Here is a 20631-nt window from a genome sequence, read left to right on the forward strand (position 1 = left end):
CTTCTTTTCAGGCAGGCCCCATCATCTCTAATCCTCAGGATCGTCCGATCCCCTTCCCTCCAGCGGGAGTCGCTGACACTGCGTCTGTCAGCCGTCAGCAGAGGAGGTACTTCGAGATCATGGGGTAACCTGGTTTAGCCCTTCTTCTCCACCATTCCGTGGAAGGGGCTTACCAGGGAATTTTTCTCTCGAGAAATTCTCTGCCCGGCAGGTGACATTCTCGACTTCAGAGATCTTAAGCCAGGAGATAGCCGCGAAGTGTGCCCTGCAGGCCACTTCGTGGCTGGTCGTCTAGCTTGGATCTCTGGGCATCCTGTTGCGATACGAGAATTTGTCCATGGAGAGCTCCAGGAAGGTCATGGAAACTTTCCTCCTCTCGGGCACGAGCACCATCGTTTCCCGGCTCACCAAGTTTCGAACTTGTGGACAAACTCGATGTTGAAGCATTGAGATGCAGTGACCGAGAGGTTCCTCTCGGAAGTCCCAACCATGGATGTCGGCAAGCTCAAACACTCTTTCATCCTTGGAAAGACCTTGTTTTGAGCCCAAGGACGGGGAACGGACAGCTGAGAGGTGGAGAAAGTCGAATCACGATTCGCTCCTCCAAAGGCGCTTACATCCGGACCCTACAAGCCTCCAGCGCCTCAACAACAACAGCCTCGTCAGCCTAGGACATCGGAACCGGCCCCGGCAGCTAAGACAAGGTATCTAAACAGCAGCCCCCTCCTGTCAGAGACAAGAAGGGTGGGAAATCCTCCTGGGGAGGCAATAATCCTAGAGGGAGCGGCCGAGGCCTCAAACGCTAGGATTGGCACCCCCCCTGCATGGTCTCCAGTGGGGGGATGCCTAAGGTTGCGCGTTCAGGTGGCAGCAACTCGGGGCCGATTCCTGCACGATCTCCGTGATCAGCCAAGGATATCGCGTCCCGTTCTTTACATCTCTACCTCCACTGACAGCGAATTCAGTGTCGCTGAGCTCCTATGCCATGGGATCGGCAAAGGGGCTAGCCCTTCGGGCAGAAGTCGAGACCATGCTCTAGAAGGATGCTCTCCAAAAGGTCATCGACGGCTCCCCCCCCCCTGGGCTTCTTCAGTCGACTTTTTCTTGTAAGAAAGCGTCTGAAGGCTGGAGACCTGTCATCGACCTCTTAGCCCTGAGCAAGTTTGTCGAACAAATTTCGTTCAGCGTGGAACAGCAGAGTCGATCAGGCTTGTAGTGAGACCACAAGACTTTATGTGCACACTGCATCTGAAGGACGGGTACTTCCAGATCCCAATCCATCTGTCTTCCAGGAAGTACTTGAAATTCAGCCTAGACAACAAGATTTACCAGTTCAAGGTGCTGTGTTTCGATCATTCCATAGCACCGCAGGTGTTCACCAGAATGTTCACCCTGATATCTTCATGGCCGCACAGGAGTGGCATCCGTCTCCTTCGCTTTCTGGAAGAATGACTAACCCAGGCAGTCTTGGAATCGACCCTTCTTCGACACCGAGACAAGCTTCTGGGACTTTGCCAAGATCTAGGGATCATGGTAATTCTCGAGAAGTCTTCTCTGCTTCCATCTCAACAACTGGGATATCTAGGCATGATATTAGACTCCAATCTCCAAGCCTTCCCATCAGATATCAGGATAGCAAGGCTGAGGAGAGTCGCAGAACCTTTCCTCAGACGAGGAGAGCTTCCAGCCCAATCTTGGTTACGCCTCCTAGGTCACCTTTCTTCCTTGTCCAGGCTAGTTCCAAACGGCCGCTTCAGGATGAGATCCCTGCATTGGCGGCCCAAGTCCCAGTGGAATCAAGACAACGATTCCCCGGACACTCTGGTCTCTCAGGGACCCGCGGAACGAATGGACCTGCAGTGGTAGTTGACCTACGGAAACCTTTGCAAGGGAATGGATCTTCTTGTCCTTTCCCCGCATTTGATGCTGTTCTCGGACTCGTCAAAAGAAGGAGGGGGGAGGCCCACGTTCTGAATCAGGCCTATGGTCAGAACCAGAAGGGTACCTCCACATCAATCTGCTAGGAATGAAAGCCGTATTCTGGCCCTTCAACACTTGCAACAGACCCTGGCGAGTCACTCCATGAACGACAACTCACGGTAGTGGCTTTTTTCAACAAGCAGGGAGGTACCTTTTCATAACGCTTTCTCATCTTGCAGTAGAGATACTGAGATGAACCGAAGTCCACTCAATACCCTATCGGCTCGCTTCATTCCGGGCAAAGGAATGTGCTCTCCGACAGTCTGAGCAGGGCCTCACTGATAGAGAGTACCGAGTGGTCTTCAGCCCCCCCTGGTAGCCAACAAGTCCTGACCTTGTGGACCTGTTTGCGACAGCCTTGAATTTCAAGCTGCCGCTGTACTACTCCCCAGTCCCAGACCCCAAGGCACTCTGGCTAGATGCCTTCCTACAACGGTGGGACAACATCGACGTCTACGTCTTCCCACCGTTCTGTCTGTTGAGAAGGGGGCTCAACAAGATCAGACTATCGGTCAACCTGTCGATGACTCTGATAGCTCCGCTGCGGCATCATGCAGAGTGGTTCCCGGAACTTCTGCATCTCCTGATGGAACTGCTGAGAGAGCTTCCCTCACGACACGAGCTACTCAAACAACCACACTGCGACATCTACCACAAGCCGTAGCATTGCTTCGGCTTCACACCTGGAGACCATCCAGCATCCCCTCACAGAGAGAGGCGTTCCGCAACAAGTTGCGGAGTGGATGTCTCGACACCTGCGAAAGTCATCCGCAGGGGTCTACCAGGCGAAGTGGAGAATCTTCTGTGGTTGATGTTGTGGGAGAGGTACCTCTCCCCTTGATGCCATTATTCCAGCAATAGCAGAGTCATTGTCTATCAGCAGGAGAAGATGCTCCTTTCGCTCTCGGCGGTGGAAACCTATCGCTCAGCCTTTAGCCTGGCCTTCAGGCTGAAAGGAATAGACATTTCCTCCTCGCTGGATCTTTCTTCGCTCATACGTAACTACGAACTTACCTGCCCCAGTCGGAAGTGAGACCTTCTCCATGGAACATAGTTCGGGTTCTTAGGGCTCTTAAGAGATCTCCTTGCGAACCATTACGCTAGGCTTCTGATCGTCACCGGTCTTGGAAGACAGTGCTCCTGCTCGCTCTGGCCTCGGCCAAGCGTGTCAGCGACCTTCATGGTCTCTCGTACGGCGTCGCCCACTCAAGAGGATAGGTGGAGGTAACGTTCAGGTTCGTCCCTGAGTTGGTTGCTAGACTCAAAATCTTGGAGTCCCGGACCTTCGGTCGACTCCTTCAGGATTTCGAGTCTCCATTCTGTAACAGATGACCCAGACCTTCTCCTACTAGGCCCAGTAAGGAGTCGGAGGGGTTATCTTAAAGAACAGCTGCAGTTCGTCCTCGCGTGCAAGCCCTGTTTGGGAGCACAGGGAGGACGGAGAGGAGGGTCATCAAGAATGCCTTTTCAGCCTGTACTCAAAGGGTCATCCATCACGCCCTGAACCCAGATCCTCCTCCGTCACGTCGCTTTAGGGCACACGATGTCAGAGACATCGCAACGTCCCTGGCCTTCAAGAGAAACTACTGTGTAACGCAGGTGCTACAAGCTGGAGCCTGGAAGCATCTAACGACCTTCACAGCCCACTACCTGCAGGACGTGACCCACTGGAGCCTCGATACGTCTATCGGCCCTCTGGTGGCTACACAACAGCTGGTCTAACCTCAGGCTCCTTATTGGACAGGTAGCAGAAGGTTGAGGGCATTGTTATCCGGTTTTAGACTGCATGAATGAAAGAAGTATGTCTGGCCCTTACTTCTTTCTTCATCCTCCCCTCTCTTGGGAAAAGCAGCATCCTGGGTTCTCTGCATAGCTGACCTCAAACCTCTGCAGGTAAACCATGCTTCCTTGTGTTCCTAGTATTGAGTTAATACTGTCGCGTCCCCCATACCCTGACGAGGTGGTATTGGGAAAGTCCTAGCCTAGAATTCCAGCTAAAGGACTTCAGGTCGACTTCCTAGGACAAGTCACACTTCTTCCCTCCACACACAAGCTTATGTAGGCCACACGTTTCTTGCGTAGCAAGATCTTGCGAGGTGCAGGGACTCTTTTTCTCGAGTGCTGCTCACTCGGATTCTGAGTCCCCGGGTAAGCCAAAGCCAGTAAGGCTGGGGACTTTCCACCCTTCCTAAGGGTAAGTCACCCTATGTAAATAGCGTGGTTTGTATTTCGGTTACGGAACAAATGACAAATTCGGAGATAATTTGTATTTTTCCTAACCATACAAACCTTAGCTATTTACACATATTTGCCCGCCAGCCCTGTCCCCCAAGGCAAGTCCTACCTCTAAGTGAAGTGAAGCAGTTCACCGGTGTGTGAGGGGGGGAGGGGTAGCTAGCTACCACTCCCCTACCCCCCTGATAACTTGCGCGGGGGTAATACACCCTCGTTAAATTCTAATGGCTCGTCCTTTCAGCTACGCCAAAAGTAAACCCTATGTAAATAGCTAAGGTTTGTATGGTTAGGAAAAATACAAATTATCTCCGACTTTGTCATATTTTATAACCGATTCTGTATTCTAACATAACAATATTTTATGTTCTAGTGTTTTTTTTAGTGGTATAACAACATGTTATGTTTCTTAAAAGTATCGTTTGTTTTCAGGGGATGAACCTCCAGCTAAAGTTCCTGCTGAAGTTCCTGAATGCTTCAAATGCCCTGAGCCAACCAAGGAATTGCCAAGGGTAAGAAAGATCTCAATAAAATTCTTGATACATTATCCATGAACTATGAATGTATTGTTTCAAGTACTGGGTTCTTTATTCATTGTAGTAAATTGTGAATTTTTCTGATTGTGTTAAAGCTTAGTAGTGTGTGTAGTAAGTTTGTTCCCACATGGATACAAACCATCATCCTCTAATAAAGTATGATTTCAGGGAAGCTGGAAACTTTATAATGAGGTGTTGGTAGTTACTGGCAGGTAGTGGGGAAGCCTCGCCTCAATTCCAGCTCACTGAGTGGCCACGTTGACTTCAGACGTTGAGTGGTACAGTAGTTTAGTACTCTTAAGTGCTAACGTATTTTTTTTTTTTAACTTATTTTGTTTTGCAGTATGTTGTCTGCTAAACAAATTGAGAAACCACTTGCTTGCATGCGATCCTGCCCAGGGATTTAGGACTTCTGTGGGTACCCATTCTTTGTGTCCTCCTACAGTCATCATCCTGTGCAGAATGTAGGGAGTGGCTGAGTACAGGAAGGAGAATAATGAATCCAAGCAGGAGAGTCTTCTCCTTTGGGGTCGTCCTCGAAGGCTAAAAAATTCTCCAAACCTCTCCTTTCTCCTTCTGGTTTTCTGGCTTATGAGCCTTCTCTGTCTCCTTCCTCCAGTGTGGGGAGGGCGAATAAAGGTGACATCATTGATTTAACTTTGGGACAAGCCCAGAGTGAGGCTGCATTATCTACTTCCCCAAGAGAAGGAAGTATTATATCTCCTTGGGCGGAAACCTGAAAGTTTTCCTACAGATGATGATTTGGCTAAGGACGATGTGGTTTTCTTTATGCATTGAGGGTATTCTGTTGACAGAAAGACTTGCAAAGCCTTACAACATTGTTATTCAATTCTTTTTCTCTAATGTCTTTCCCAGCTGCCCCTGCAGAAAAAGTAGTCGGTGTAACCTCCTTAAGGGGCAGTAGATCATCTATCCTCATCATCAGTGGTTCCGTCACCTTCAAACTTGACACTTAGTAAGGTGCTCATTTATTTGTTTTTGTACGTGCACTCTCCAATTTCTGCACATGCATTTGGGTATGCACACTTGCCTATACATGCCCGCTCATCTGTTAGTGTACATCCAGCTGTTATCGTGTGCTTTGGATTCTGTGCGCTCCTACGGATATGAACACTTGCCTTTTCCTGTATACGCTTCTACTAGAGTGTACTCTTCCATTCCTGCTGGCATTGTCCAATGGACAAACATTCACCAAATCCTGAATCTTCGTCTCTTTGTGCGCATCTTCAATTAGAGAACAATCTTTTACTCACGCATGACCGCTCACTAGCTAACCCTTTTCTGTTGATGTGTGTGCTTCTGTGCATATGTATTCTCCTATTAAGATGTGCTCGCGGTTAAATCGCAGTAATTCTTTACCTGCCACGCTCTTGTATATGACCAGCCCTGTGTTCCAGAAACTGCACCGCTGATTGCGCTATCTTTGGAGGAGAATTCCTCATGTGCAATTCACCCAAGGAATGCTTCCGTGAAGTACTGTGGATTGATTTCCATGCAAAGGTCACAAATTTAGGAACAAAACTGTAGGAGTGATTCCCCTAAGTCACCTCAAGTGAGTTTCTCCAGAATTCATTTTCCCAGATACAGTACAGTACTCTGCAAGTGACAGATCACCATGAGATCATTGGGAAACGTCATCCTCATCAGGTTTCAGACAGTTCAAGGATGCTACAGTCCACAGGTCCTACCAACGTAACCCTGCCAGCCTTTCAGAAGTACAAGCACTCGACTCCTCCTCACAACCCTAACAACGGATACCTTAATAGAGAGACTGGGGACACTGTTAACCATCTTTTTAGCCTCAGGAGTTGACAAATATGAGAGCTGTTGCAATAGCTAGCATCTAGGTAACCTGGTTGGAGTACTGGTCAGGGACAGTGGCCATCTTCACTTTATCTCTGGATTTGTGAAATCCTGAAAGCAAGAAGAAATTCTCAGATCTAGTTCTCACGGGGTCAAAGGCAGGCATCTGTTTTGCTAACCAGGAGACCAACTCGGTCCTTATGAAGAGGGACACAGTTGCTTTGAAATTTGCTACACAAATCTGATGAGAGGCACTGCCATTGAGGAATGCCCTAATTAGCCAGAGCCAAGTGCCCTGTCCTCCTGAAGAAGTAGATAGAATGGTGGAAAAATGGAAAAAGTCTAGTGAGGACTCCCAATTTCACCGAGTTGTAACATTTAAAAAGTCTGGGACATCATAACCAATACTGAAGGTAAAGGCATCGACTCCATTGTCGTTGGCCATCTAGAAATCATTATCTATTTCCAGATCAAGGCCCACTACACCTTTACCTACATCCGTGAGAAGATCAGTAGGTCCTGCTCCAACACATTCCTCCCTGTTTAGGTGAGCCCAAAAGGAGGAGGGCCAGCAGAGGAAAGAGAAGTCAATTGGAAAGGCATCTCCTCATGTAATGGCTACAAGTTGGGTTACACCTGTGACATCTTTGGGTAAGGTGGAGGTACAGTATCACAGACCAGAGAAGTGGATGGTATGTGGCCTCTGACACGGATACCGCCTCCCTTCACACAAACTTTGATGATGTTGTTGTCTTACCACCCAGATTTGGAGAGACTTTCTGCATTCAAAAGTAAATAAGTTGAAACATGACTTGTTGCAGTTAGTACAGGATGGATATCTGGGCTTTTACAGTCATCTATTCATTGTGGAGAAGTCAACTGGGTGCTGGAGACTGGTATTCAACATCTCCAGCCTAAGCGAGGTCATCCTACTGGGTCCAGTGAATATGGAGATGGTGAGCACCATACAAGCTGCCATTAGGAGGAACGACTTTATGATCTCTCTGGACTGGATATGCATAAGATGTTTCCATATTCTAGTCTATCGGTCTTCAGGGAAGTTCCTCTATATTTCGGGTGAAGGTCTTCTAGTTGAAAGTTCTATACATTGGGCTGTTAACCGACCCTCAATTGCTCACTCAGGTGTCCGCACTCATCTCAGCTTGGGCTCACGCCAAAGGGATATGCCTTCTAAGGTACCTGAACGATTGTCTGATCTTGTCTTCTTCCCCCAGAATGAATGAATGAATGATTTGAAGTTCTCTGGCATCCTGACATCGAAGGTCATTGACGCCGATCTTCCCGCTGAGTCAACTTCTACAACATGGAGACAAGCTCATCACCTTTCATTATTACAGTATTGGCTAAGCAACAACATTAGCCGGAAAGCAGGATGCATTAAGCCCAAGGGTTCCAACAGGAAAAATATCCCAGTGAGGAAAGGAAATAAGGAAATAAACAAACTACTGTACTACTAGTATAGGAAAAGTAATGAATAAAGTATATAAAATATGTGAATGTAGAGAAGTCCAATCTTTCTTGGGATGCTGATAGACACACAGCAGGAAGATTCTTACCATCTAACAATCATGTCAGCAGACTTGGGAAAATAGCATGCCCTTTTAGCACAATCAACTACCAGCTTGTCAGTGGTAGCATTTATTAGGGCATCTTTCAGCTTTAGAGAAGCTCGTCTCACATGGGCGGCTACATCAATGGTCACATCATTGGTGCCTGACGAGACACTGGTCACCATCTGACAATCCACCTCATCATCAGTTTGTGTACAACAGGAAGTAATGGTCAACCTAGGTTAGTGGTTGAAGGACAAGATTCTCCTGAAGTGGGCTCCTTGTGGTGTCATACCCAGATTGGCAACTTTCACATACTAAAGATGAGAGCCTGCACATTAACCTGCTGAAAAGGAAGGCTGTACCCATGGTGTTCTAATCATAACAAATTCCAATGGTGCCAGGTAGGCCACTTGGTATTGTTGATGAGTGGCATCACTACCATATTGCTGTACGTCATCAAGCAAAGAGCTGCTGAGAAAGTTAGTGATGCAGGCTCATAATTGGGCACTAATCTACGCAGTGGAGTTGTCGGCGAGATTCATTCCGAGCAAGAAGAATTTAATCGCCGTCATACTCAATCGTGAGGGACAAGTGATCCCTTCATTCTCAAGTGGCAAGGAGCATCTTGACTTTGTGGTTCTCCAATGATAGATTTGTTTGCAATGAAGCTCGACATGAAGCTACCAGTCTGTTGCTCACCAATTCTGAGTCAGGCAGCAGCCCTATAAGAAGCATTTTAACATCCAAGGCACAGCCTTGACGTATATGCTTTTCCTTCATTTTGCCTGATCCAAAGAGTAGTCAGCAGGATATTCACCACTCCAAACTTTAAGATGACCTGGGTGGCTCTCAAGTGGCCAACCTCATCTGCAAAGATGCCACAACTTATGACGCTTCTTCACTTCATGAGTGGAGGTTATCTAGAATCTCCTCCAAGCAAAGGACTTTTCTCAAGGCACTGGATACTTGAGTCATCTATGGTTGTCTACTAGGCAAAGTGGGCCATCATCCATGATTCGTGTCATAAAGGGTTACTCTTCAGCCCTAGCTACTATTCAACTGATTATAGACTGACTTGTTCTCTTGGTGAGAGAGAAGTGCCTTTCAGTCTCACTGGTGAAAAGCTATTGCTTGTCCTTCGGCCAAGTCTTTAGGATAAAGGGAGTAGACTTTTCTTCTTTGTAGGAGTTATCAGTGCTTATGAGGAGCTTTGAGCAGTCCTGCCCGCCTAGGGAACTCAAGCCACCCGCAGAGAACGTCACCAGAGTCCCTAGGTCTCTGAAAAGGTCCCTTGCTAACCTTTTAAGCAGACGTCTGACAAAGATTTAACACAACTCATGTGGTTTTCCTATTTGCTTCAATGAAATGAGTAGGTGATCTGCATGATTAGCACATTTTGTTAGTCATTCCTAGAGATGAAGAAAGGTCTCATTTTTCAATATTAAACTTACCCGATAATCATGTAGCTGTCAACTCCGTTGCCCGACAGAATTCTATGGAGGGATACGCCAGCTATCACAATACTAGAAGGGGGTGTACTTACCAGCGCCACCTGTGGCCAGGTACTCAAGTACTTCTTGTTGACACCTCCTCAATTATTCCTCTGTCGTGCTTCCGGCAAGACGTTCTGGGATACGCTTATGGTCTTCGAGTTTATTCACGGCTAATTGGTGAAGTATTCTCTCAGATTAACGGCTGTCGCTTTACTGGAAACCTTCTTATATTAGCTAGATAGCTTTTATATAGTCCTGATTAACGGTTAACGTTTTTTTGCTTGTTTTTGGAACCCCCTTTGGCTAACTCTTTGAATTCAAAATGTCTGACATTTCGCAAGCCCCCTCCCATAGACGATGTAGGTCTTGCAATAGGCGTATTCCGAAGGCCTCGGTAGATCCTCACACCGCTTGTTCTGACTGTAGGGACAGGCCCTGTCAGTTAGAAAATCGATGTGAGGAATGCGCCGGACTTTCGGAATTGGTATTTGTCCGTCTTTTGAAGTATTCTACTAAGTTAGAGAGAGGTATAGTTAGGAGGAGTTCTTCTCACTCTTCATTGTTTTCCTCACCTCATGATCCCCTACCTGTTCCTACCCCTGTAGTGGCTACCCCCGAACCTACTGTGTGCCCTCCGCCTGATATGTCAGTGGTTTTGCGTGCTATTCAGGCTTTAGACGATAAAGTAGAGTCAGTGGTAAGTGACCATAAGTCTCTGATGGCCGAAGTTAAAGAACTGAAGGTCAAGAGTTCAGTGGGTGGAGTTAGTGCCAGTGCTGTGACGAATGCTAGTGTCAGTGCAGTGCCTAGTGCTAGTGTTAGTGCCAGTGTGGTGCGTGAGGATTTTTCTGTGCGAGCCAGTCGTCCTCCCAGTCCGGGACCTCTTGCAAGCTCCCAAGCCCAGGGGAGAAGCAATGTCGAAGGGCATAAGGGTTCGGCAGGCCTTGTTAGGCGCACAGAATTATCCTCGGTGGTTGCGGGCGTGTCTTCCAAAGACCGTCACTCCCACCTGCAGACGATTGAGCCCGTCTTCTGCTCGTCCGCTGATCAACTGTCAGGGAAGAAACGTTGGTCTCAGGTCTCGAGACCGCTTAAACGTAGAGTCCAGTCCGCGAGTGCTCAGCCAGGTTGCAGTCATTGGCTCAGCTCTGACTCGCCTCAGTCATCTGTTGACTGTACTCCGCCCAAGAGGAGTAAGGTTCTGCCACAACAGAGCTCGACTGTTAAGGCTTTACCTCAGTCTACTGTCGTTTCTGCCGATCCCAAGTGGACTCTGCTTCAGTCCATGCAAGCTCAGCTTTCGGACTTGATGCGTGAGTGTCGGGCTGAGAGTGTTGCACCTCCGCCTCCGCCTACACTCCCTCCGCCTGTTCTCGCTCCGCCTGCGCTCGCCCCGCCTGCGCTCGCTCCGCCTAGGCGCAGCACCATCTGCCAGGCGTACGATGTTGAGCCACATTCTGAGTTCGCTGTTCCCAGTGGTGTTCAGCCTCAGCCTTCTTTAAGGCAACCTTTTCTTTGGGATCAGGAGGATTATTCCACTCTTCCTCCGCCTCCCCTTGCTGCTCCACCAGTGGTGCAACTCGCGGTTGAGGTACAACAACCTCTTCCGTCCATGAGTCAGTCTCCTCAGCTCTCGCTGCAGCGAGCTCAACCCTTACACCCTGAACTTGCGCCTCAGGAGCCTCAGCTTGCGAGAACTTTACCTTGTTCTGCGCAGCCTCAGCCTCATCATGCTCCGCTCATATCACAGGAACAGGAACTTGCGCCTCCGCCTCCGTCCTCCGCTCAGCAAGCGCAATCCTTGGGTTCAACCTCTCTTGCTAGGAGTCAACCTCCTCCACCCATGCGCCTTCCTTCTGCTTCGTCTGTTGTTCAGCCCTTGCAGTCTGAGCCTCAGGTTTTCCCTCAACAGTTACTTGAAGAGGAAACCACGGTTATTGTTCCTACACGTTCTGACTCTGCGGTTCAGCATTCTTGTCCGATCTCTTCGCTACATTCTGGTGATGAGGTTTCGGATGATGAGGAGGCACACCTTGATCCCTCATTAGACGTGGACGAATCCAAGCTTTCTCCACAGTCTCTTGATTTTCGTAAGGTCTTGGCTCTACTCAGGGAGGTTTACCCAGACCACTTTGTCTCTGCTATTCCCCGCTCTCCGCCATCTGAGTTTTCGCTGGGCGTACAACAAGCTAAGTCCTCCTATACTAAGCTTGTCCTAGCTAGATCCTCTAAGAGGGCTTTAAGGATCTTAGGGGAGTGGCTGCAGTCTAAACAACACCTTGGCAAGACTTCCTTCATGTTCCCTCCAACGAAGCTCACTTCGAAAGCGAGCGTTTGGTATGCCACAGGGGAAGCACCAGGCTTGGGAGTACCTGCCTCTGCCCAGGCTGACTTCTCAAGTCTGGTAGACTCGCCTCGGAGAACTGCTATGAGGCGCTCGAAGGTTTGTTGGACCTTCTCAGACCTGGATCACTTACTGAAAGGGATGTTTAGAGCATTTGAAATGTTCAACTTTCTCGACTGGTGCCTGGGGGCCCTCAGCAAGAAAACCTCTCCTGCGGACAAAGATTCTGCCATGCTATTAATGTCCTGCATGGATAAGGCCATCAGAGATGGATCGGGTGAGCTAGCGTCGATGTTTGTATCAGGGGTGTTGAAGAAAAGGGAACAACTGTGTACCTTCCTTTCCGCCAGCATTACACCTTGCCAACGGTCACAACTCCTTTTTGCTCCGCTCTCGAAGTTCCTCTTTCCCGAAGAGCTGGTTAAGGACTTGTCTGCTGCCCTGATACAAAAAGATACGCACGATCTTGTAGCCTCATCGGCTCGTAAGTCTAAGGTTCCTACCTCAGTCCCCAAGACTTATCGCTCCCCAGTGGCTGATACCCCTGCTACGAGGTTCATACCGCCCTTTCGTGGTAGAGCCCCCAGCCGAGGAAGCTCCCGTCCAGACTCTTACAGGAGCAAGTCTAGGAAAGGATCCAGGACATCTAAAGGAAAAAACTGACTCTCCGCTTCTCCAGACAACAGTAGGAGCCAGACTCAAGATCTTCTGGCGAGCCTGGGAGAAGAGAGGTGCAGACGCACAGTCTGTCAGTTGGCTGAGGAACGGTTACAGGATTCCATTCTGCCTCAAACCACCTCTGACCACATTGCCCATCAACCTCTCTCCCAACTACAAAGAAGAGGACAAGAGGCTAGCATTGCAACAGGAGGTGTCGCTTCTTATACAAAAGAAGGCAGTGGTTATAGTCCGGGACCATCAATCCCCGGGCTTCTACAACCGTCTCTTTCTTGTGGCCAAGAAGACAGGAGGTTGGAGACCGGTGCTGGACGTCAGCGCTCTCAACGAGTATGTCACCAAGCAGACGTTCACGATGGAGACGACCAAGTCGGTCTTAGCAGCGGTCAGACAGGAGGACTGGATGGTCTCGTTGGACTTGAAAGATGCATACTTTCACGTTCCTATTCATCCAGACTCCCAACCTTTCCTGAGATTCGTTTTCGGAAAGGTTGTCTATCAATTCCAAGCCCTGTGTTTTGGCCTAAGCACAGCTCCTATGGTCTTTACTCATCTGATGAGGAATGTAGCCAAATTCCTACACTTGTCGAACATCAGAGCCTCCCTCTACCTAGACGACTGGCTGTTGAGAGCCTCCACGAGTCGTCGTTGTCTGGAGAATCTCAATTGGACTTTAGACTTTATCAGAGACCTAGGTCTATTAGTCAATATAGAGAAGTCTCAACTCATTCCCTCACAATCCATTGTGTACCTGGGAATGGAGATTCGGAGTCAGGATTTTCGGGCTTTTCCATCGGCCCCCAGGATAAGCCAAGCCCTAGAGTGCATCATGAGCATGCTGAAGAGGAGCAGTTGCTCAGTGAGACAGTGGATGAGTCTCACAGGGACCCTCTCATCACTGGCCCTGTTTGTCGAGCTAGGGAGACTCCACCTCCGCCCTCTTCAATTCCACCTGGCAGCTCATTGGGACAAGGGTTCGACTCTAGAAGCAGTCTCTATCCCTATCAACCAAGAGATGAAGACCACTCTCCTGTGGTGGAAGCACAACCTCCTTCTCAAGGAGGGTCTATCATTGGCCATTCAGACCCCCAATCTTCATCTCTTCTCAGATGCATCGGACTCGGGCTGGGGTGCAACCTTGGACGGACGGGAATGCTCGGGAATGTGGAACGAGGAACAAGGATTACTCCACATCAACTGCAAGGAGCTGCTAGCAGTTCATCTAGCCCTGTTGAACTTCAAGTCCCTCCTGCTAGGCAAAGTGGTGGAGGTGAACTCAGACAATACCACAGCCTTGGCTTACATCTCCAATCAAGGAGGGACCCATTCGAGGAGCCTTTACGAGATCGCAAGGGACCTCCTCATTTGGTCAAGAGGTCTAAACCTCACTCTGGTCACGAGGTTCATTCAGGGCGATATGAACGTGTCAGCAGATCGCCTAAGCAGAAGGAATCAGGTCATTCCCACGGAATGGACCCTCCACAAGAGTGTGTGCAACAGACTTTGGACCTTGTGGGGTCAACCTACCATAGATCTGTTTGCCACCTCCATAACCAAGAGACTTCCGCTGTATTGTTCCCCTGTTCCAGACCCTGCAGCAGTTCATGTGGATGCTTTTCTACTGAACTGGTCCCATCTCGACCTGTACGCATTCCCTCCGTTCAAGATAATAAACAAAGTTCTGCAGAAATTCGTCTCGCACGAAGGGACACGGCTGACGCTGGTTGCTCCCCTTTGGCCTGCAAGAGAATGGTTCACAGAGGTACTTCAATGGCTAGTCGACTTCCCCAGGACTCTACCTCTAAGAGTGGACCTTCTACGTCAACCTCACGTAGACAGGTTGCACCCAAACCTCCACGCTCTTCGGCTGACTGCCTTCAGACTGTCGAAAGATTCGCTAGAGCTAGAGGCTTTTCGAAGGAGGCAGCCAGTGCGATTGCCAGAGCAAGAAGGGTTTCCACTCGTAGAGTCTACCAGTCTAAGTGGGAGGTCTTCCGAAGCTAGTGTAGAGCCAATTCTATATCCTCTACCAATACCTCTGTGATCCAAATAGCTGACTTCCTTCTACATCTTAGGAATGAGAGATCCCTTTCAGCTCCTACGATTAAAGGATATAGGAGTATGTTGGCTTCAGTTCTCCGCCACAGAGGTTTGGACCTGTCTTCCAACAAGGACCTTCAAGACATTCTTAAGTCTTTTGAGACGTCTAAAGAACGTCGTCTTTCCACTCCAGGCTGGAATCTAGACGTAGTCTTAAGGTTCCTTATGACATCTAGGTTCGAACCTCTCCAGTCAGCATCCTTCAAGGACCTTACCCTCAAGACTCTTTTTCTCGTTTGCCTTGCAACAGCTAAGAGAGTCAGTGAGGTTCATGCCTTCAGCAAGAACATTGGTTTCACAACCGAATCTGCAACATGTTCTTTTCAGCTTGGATTCCTAGCAAAGAACGAGCTTCCTTCACGTCCTTGGCCTAGATCGTTCGAAATACCTAGCCTCTCCAACATGGTAGGTAACGAACTAGAGAGAGTTCTTTGCCCTGTCAGAGCTCTCAAATATTATCTCAAGAGGTCTAAACCTATTCGAGGACAGTCAGAAGCCTTATGGTGTGCCATCAAGAAACCCTCGAGACCCATGTCCAAGAATGGGCTTTCGTATTATATAAGGCTTCTGATCAGAGAAGCACATTCTCACTTAAAGGAGGAAGACCTTGCATTGCTGAAGGTAAGGACCCACGAAGTAAGAGCCGTAGCTACTTCGATGGCCTTTAATAAAAACCGTTCTCTGCAGAGTATAATGGATGCAACCTATTGGAGGAGCAAGTCAGTGTTTGCATCATTTTATCTGAAAGATGTCCAGTCTCTTTACGAGAACTGCTACACCCTGGGACCATTCGTAGCAGCGAGTGCAGTAGTAGGTGAGGGCTCAGCCACTACATTCCCTTAATCCCATAACCCTTTTTTAACCTTTCTCTTGAATACTTTTATTGTTGTTTTTATGGTTGTTACGGTAGGCTAAGAAGCCTTCCGCATCCTTGGATTTGGCGGGTGGTCTATTCATTCTTGAGAAGCGCCTAGGTTAGAGGTTTTGTAGAGGTCCTTTAGTAGGGGTTGCAACCCTATATACTTTAGCACCTTTGGGTTGATTCAGCCTCCAAGAGGAACGCTGCGCTCAGTAAGGAAGACGAACTTAAAAAAGAGGCAGAGTAACGGTTCAATTCGACTTCCTTACCAGGTACTTATTATTTCATTGTTATTTGAGATAACTGTTATATGAAATTTGGGATACTTAGCTATCCTTTAATCTTGTACACTGGTTTTCACCCACCCCCCTGGGTGTGAATCAGCTACATGATTATCGGGTAAGTTTAATATTGAAAAATTTTATTTTCATTAGTAAAATAAATTTTTGAATATACTTACCCGATAATCATGATTTAATTGACCCTCCCTTCCTCCCCATAGAGAACCAGTGGGACCGAGGAATAATTGAGGAGGTGTCAACAAGAAGTACTTGAGTACCTGGCCACAGGTGGCGCTGGTAAGTACACCCCCTTCTAGTATTGTGATAGCTGGCGTATCCCTCCATAGAATTCTGTCGGGCAACGGAGTTGACAGCTACATGATTATCGGGTAAGTATATTCAAAAATTTATTTTACTAATGAAAATAACATTTTTCTTTATTCCTGTGTTTGTCTCTAAAACTCAAAAGTTGGCCATGAACAATCTTAGGTTTGAATCTTTCTCTATTTCCTCCTTTAGGGAAGCAACCTACGATCCAGATGTTTAACTTCTTTGCCTTTAACTTCTTTGCTTTGTCAGCTCAGGCAAACTTAAGATGATCGTCAGAAGGACCTCCTGGCTTAGTGAAATGAAAAGAGATCACAAAAACCTAGACAGTAGAACATCTGGAAGACATTGCACAGACACACTTATGCTGTTAGGAAGAACCTGTTAATAAGCCAAGTCCTGAAGGCAAGATTCTAGAAACGTCGGACAACCGTCACAACAAACTGTCTACGGGAATGCACTCACAAGTTGACACCTTTTCTGGAGTACTTGTGTTGGCTGTGCTGCAGTTGTGTAGCTTACCTAGTTCCTTCACAGAACAAAAAGCATCTTATTTAAGATAGCAGTTGCTATGTCTGTCTACGATGAGAGTAAGAATGTCTCCTCTTTTAAAGTAGTTTGTATTTTTTTCAACTTTACAAACCTGAGTCATGCAAGTTATATTTCCCGGCTTCATCCATCTCGTAAGGTTTAGGTGCATGTCAAAGTGGGATTCTCAGTGAGCTGGGTAGGGGGTTAAGGCTTCCCTAACTACCCCTGAGTAACTACCTACCCCTCATTATAGATTTTAACAGCCTAGTTTTCATCTTCACTGAAATCATACTCCTATTAAAACACTGAAGTTATTATAGTTATTGAAACTTCAAATTGTGATGTTAAAGAGTTGATGGCCATTTCTCTGGACTTGGAAAAGTTACATCATCAAGTTCATGTTCAACATCACAACTGCCATCACCTCTGATACCAGGGATCAACTCATTTCCATTGGTGCTGTTTAGCAGCATATATGCTGCCTTTCTTTGGGGGTAAAGAGTACAAGCAGGAGGGCCATTAAGAAGAAACCCTCTCATCCACCTTTTTTTCAGGCTTGTTTGAAGCACTTTATATATATAATTTTCTTCCCTGGCTGTGCTGTGCTGCTTTGGGAATAGATGCTATTCTGCAGTTGTATGAACCATTCTAAGAAGAGACATCATCATCTTCCCTTCCTTCTATCTTCAGGCGGGACCATGTCACGTTACAAGCCTTAATGAACCACCAGATGAGCTACATGACTCCAGTAGTACTATAGTGGCTCATCATAATGAAGGCTACTTAGGTAGCATCATTTTTGCAGGTTCTGTAGTCAAAGTCTCTGGCTTCATGTGTGGTAGTCATCCTTCTTAGGGTAAGAGAGAAAGACTGTCTGGAAATCACAGCAAGTACAAATGTTAAAATGTATAGGACTTCACCAGGATGGGTGGCATAGTTCATTGTTCGTTACATGTATCAAGAAGTGAATACAGTACTCAAGCACTTTCATGACTATGATTGTGGGTACTTTTTCTCTACTGTGGAATTTACCTGTTCACAATGTTCCCAGGCTTTCATGAAATGTATTAAGTCTGGTCTGATTAGTTTGACAAAACTTGCATACAAGTCTCCTCAGAGGGCTTCTAGCATATGGCACTATCCAAGACTAGAGAACAGTGGTTTAATTTTGTAGTGTCCTAGAAGAGCTGCTTACCATACCTAAAGAGTCTCTTCTACCATAGCCAAGTGGAAAGTAGCCACTAAACAATTACGGTGCAGTAGTTAGTCACTTGAGTGATGAAGAAATGTTTGATTATCTTGCGTTGCAACTTGTCAGGTGTATGAGGAAAGAGGAAAATATGTTTGTTCCGTAACCGAAATACAAACCACGCTATTTACAAAGGGTTTACTTTTAGCGCAGCTGAAATGACGAGCCAATAGTTTTTAACGATGGTTAATTACCCCCGCGCTAGTTAGCGGGGGGTGGGGAAGGGTAGCTTGCTACCCCTCCCCCCTCCACCCACCGGTGACTTGCTTCACTTCACTTTTGGCTCGGCGGTGATCAGACGTGTCTGTTCATCGCCTTCGTGACAGCCTTTAATTTTCTTCTTTTTCTTTTCAGCTTGTGTGATTGGTTGGAAGTTGACCTTCAGTTATTTTCTTTTATTTAATATGCGGACATGCCCTGGAGTTGCCGGCCGTCCTTGTGGGACTTTCATGTCGGACGTGATTACGGATCCTCACACCCTCTGCCCTCAATGTCGGGGCCGACGGTGCGACCAGGATAACATGTGTCGTGAGTGCAGGGAGTGGTCTGCCTCCCAGTGGGAGAGGTTTGGCCGTCGGCGTAAGAAGAAGTCCAAGAGAGACCGCTCTCCTCCGGGGTTAGCCTTGAAGGAGGAAGGTTCTCGGGACTCTTCTTCCGCCGCCCAAACCTCCTCCGAAGCTCCCCCTCGTCCGCCTCCTAAGGAGAGTCGTCCGAGTGGGAGCGCAGGCCCTTGTTCTGTTTCCCTACCTTCGGTGGGGGGAGAGGGCGTCGCCTCCCATAGCGAGGCGGTTCCCCCTCCTTCTCCGGGGGAGGTTATTGATAATAATGCTTTATCCAGTGATGATCTGTTACAGATTTGGTCGTCCCTGGGGCTTAAGGGCTTGCCCTCCAGGGTCGCTCTTATTGACCTTGTCTCGTTGGGGGCCGCTGTTAAACAGTCGCCGGTGGTAGCGGAGGTAGACCCTCTGTCTATTGTCGATGTTGTGGTGACAGAGGCCTCCGACGTGGCTTGGCCTTCCGACGCAGGTGCTGTTGCTGGTGATGGTGCTCTAGGCTCTCCTCCTCCTTCCGTGCATCCTTCGAAGGGGGAAGTGAGTCCTTCGGTCTCGACTGCTGCCCAGCTTCCTTCTGAGGGAAGTGTTTTGAAGGAGACCCCTTCGGAGGACCGATGGTCCCGACGATCTCCCCCGAGGCCGCCTCCGCCGTAAGGCCCACCGCCCTCTACGCCACAAGGGCCTCCCTTCCCCTTACAGGGGGACTAAGAGGCGCCTTTTTGGGTCTTCGTCCTCCGGGGGGGACTCTCCTTGTCAGTCTCAACCGACTGCTCCGCCCTCCTTGAACCTCTCTGCAGACCGCTTACCATCTCCTGCCGGATCTTCGCCTTCTGGAGAACTCGTCACCCGACGGGCAACGGTCCCTTCAGGGCTAAGGGATTCTTCCCTTACGCGAGCAGGGCCAGCGCACAAGCGCTCTCCTGCTCGCCAGCGATCTCCTGCTCGCCAGCGATCTCCTGCTCGCCGACGCTCACCTGCTCGTCGGCTCTCTCCTGAGGTTCGCCCCCCTCGCCAGCGCTCTCCTGCTCGTCAGCGCTCATTTGAGGACCATCGCCCTGCGGTCTCTGACCACCCTTTAGTTCCTGCTGAACTCCCTGCTCACCATCCACCTGGTCCTGTGGCTACGCAACATCGTGCTGCGCGTGTGTCAGAAACACATGTTCGCCAACGTGCCAGTGATCTTCCCGTTCCTGCTCGTGAACCTATCCTCTCACAGGACACGCGTCGACCTTCTGCTCGCCAGCGATCACCTTCACATGCTGCCCGCCATCGCACGAACCTGCATGATCGCCCGCTTACGCATGCTGCTCCTCATCGCAATACCCTGAACGATCGCCCTCCTGCGGATGCTGATCACCATCGCACCCTTTCTCGCGATCATTCACCTGCGCATGCTGCTCGCCATCGCACAACCCTGCACGATCGCCCGCTTACGCATGCTGCTCCTCATCGCGCAACCCTGAACGATCGCCTTCCTGCGGATGCTGATCACCATCGCACCCTTTCACGCGATCATTCACCTGCGCATGCTGCTCGCCATCGCACAACCCTGCACGATCGCCCGCTTACGCATGCTGCTCCTCATCGCGCAACCCTGAACGATCGCCTTCCTGCGGATGCTGATCACCATCGCACCCTTTCACGCGATCATTCACCTGCGCATGCTGCTCGCCATCGCACAACCCTGAACGATCGCCCGCTTACGCATGCTGCTCCTCATCGCGCAACCCTGAACGACCGCCCTCTTGCGCGCGATCATTCACCTACACATGCTGCTCGCCATCGCTACCATCACGTGGTCATTATCGCCAGCGATCTTCTTCACCTACGCGGCAGCACGATCCCTCGCCGTCGCGCCATCGCTTGCGTTCGTCGCCTCGGACACGTGTTCATTTACCTGCCCACCCTCACGCCCACTCGCCTGCGCGCCCGCGCGATCGCTCGCCTGCGCGCCCGCGCGATCGCTCGCCTGCGCGCCCGCGCGATCGCTCGCCTGCGCGCCCCGCGCGACCGCTCGCCTGCGCGCCCGCGCGACCGCTCGCCTGCGCGCCCGCGCGATCACCCGCGCA

At 49.1% G+C, this 20631-nt stretch overlaps 1 protein-coding gene across 1 annotated transcript in view; it reads left to right on the top strand.

Annotated features, from left to right (window-relative positions):
• Positions 1–20631, top strand: part of LOC137647248 (ankyrin-2-like) — a 53887-nt gene that overhangs the window by 14766 nt on the left and 18490 nt on the right. The window contains exon 2 of the mRNA XM_068380635.1: positions 4645–4724. Within this exon, the coding sequence (XP_068236736.1) occupies positions 4645–4724 (80 nt within the window). The remainder of the gene's footprint in view (positions 1–4644; positions 4725–20631) is intronic.

Source organism: Palaemon carinicauda, chromosome 9, assembly GCF_036898095.1.
Source record: "Palaemon carinicauda isolate YSFRI2023 chromosome 9, ASM3689809v2, whole genome shotgun sequence".
Classification (NCBI taxonomy): Eukaryota; Metazoa; Arthropoda; class Malacostraca; order Decapoda; family Palaemonidae; genus Palaemon; species Palaemon carinicauda.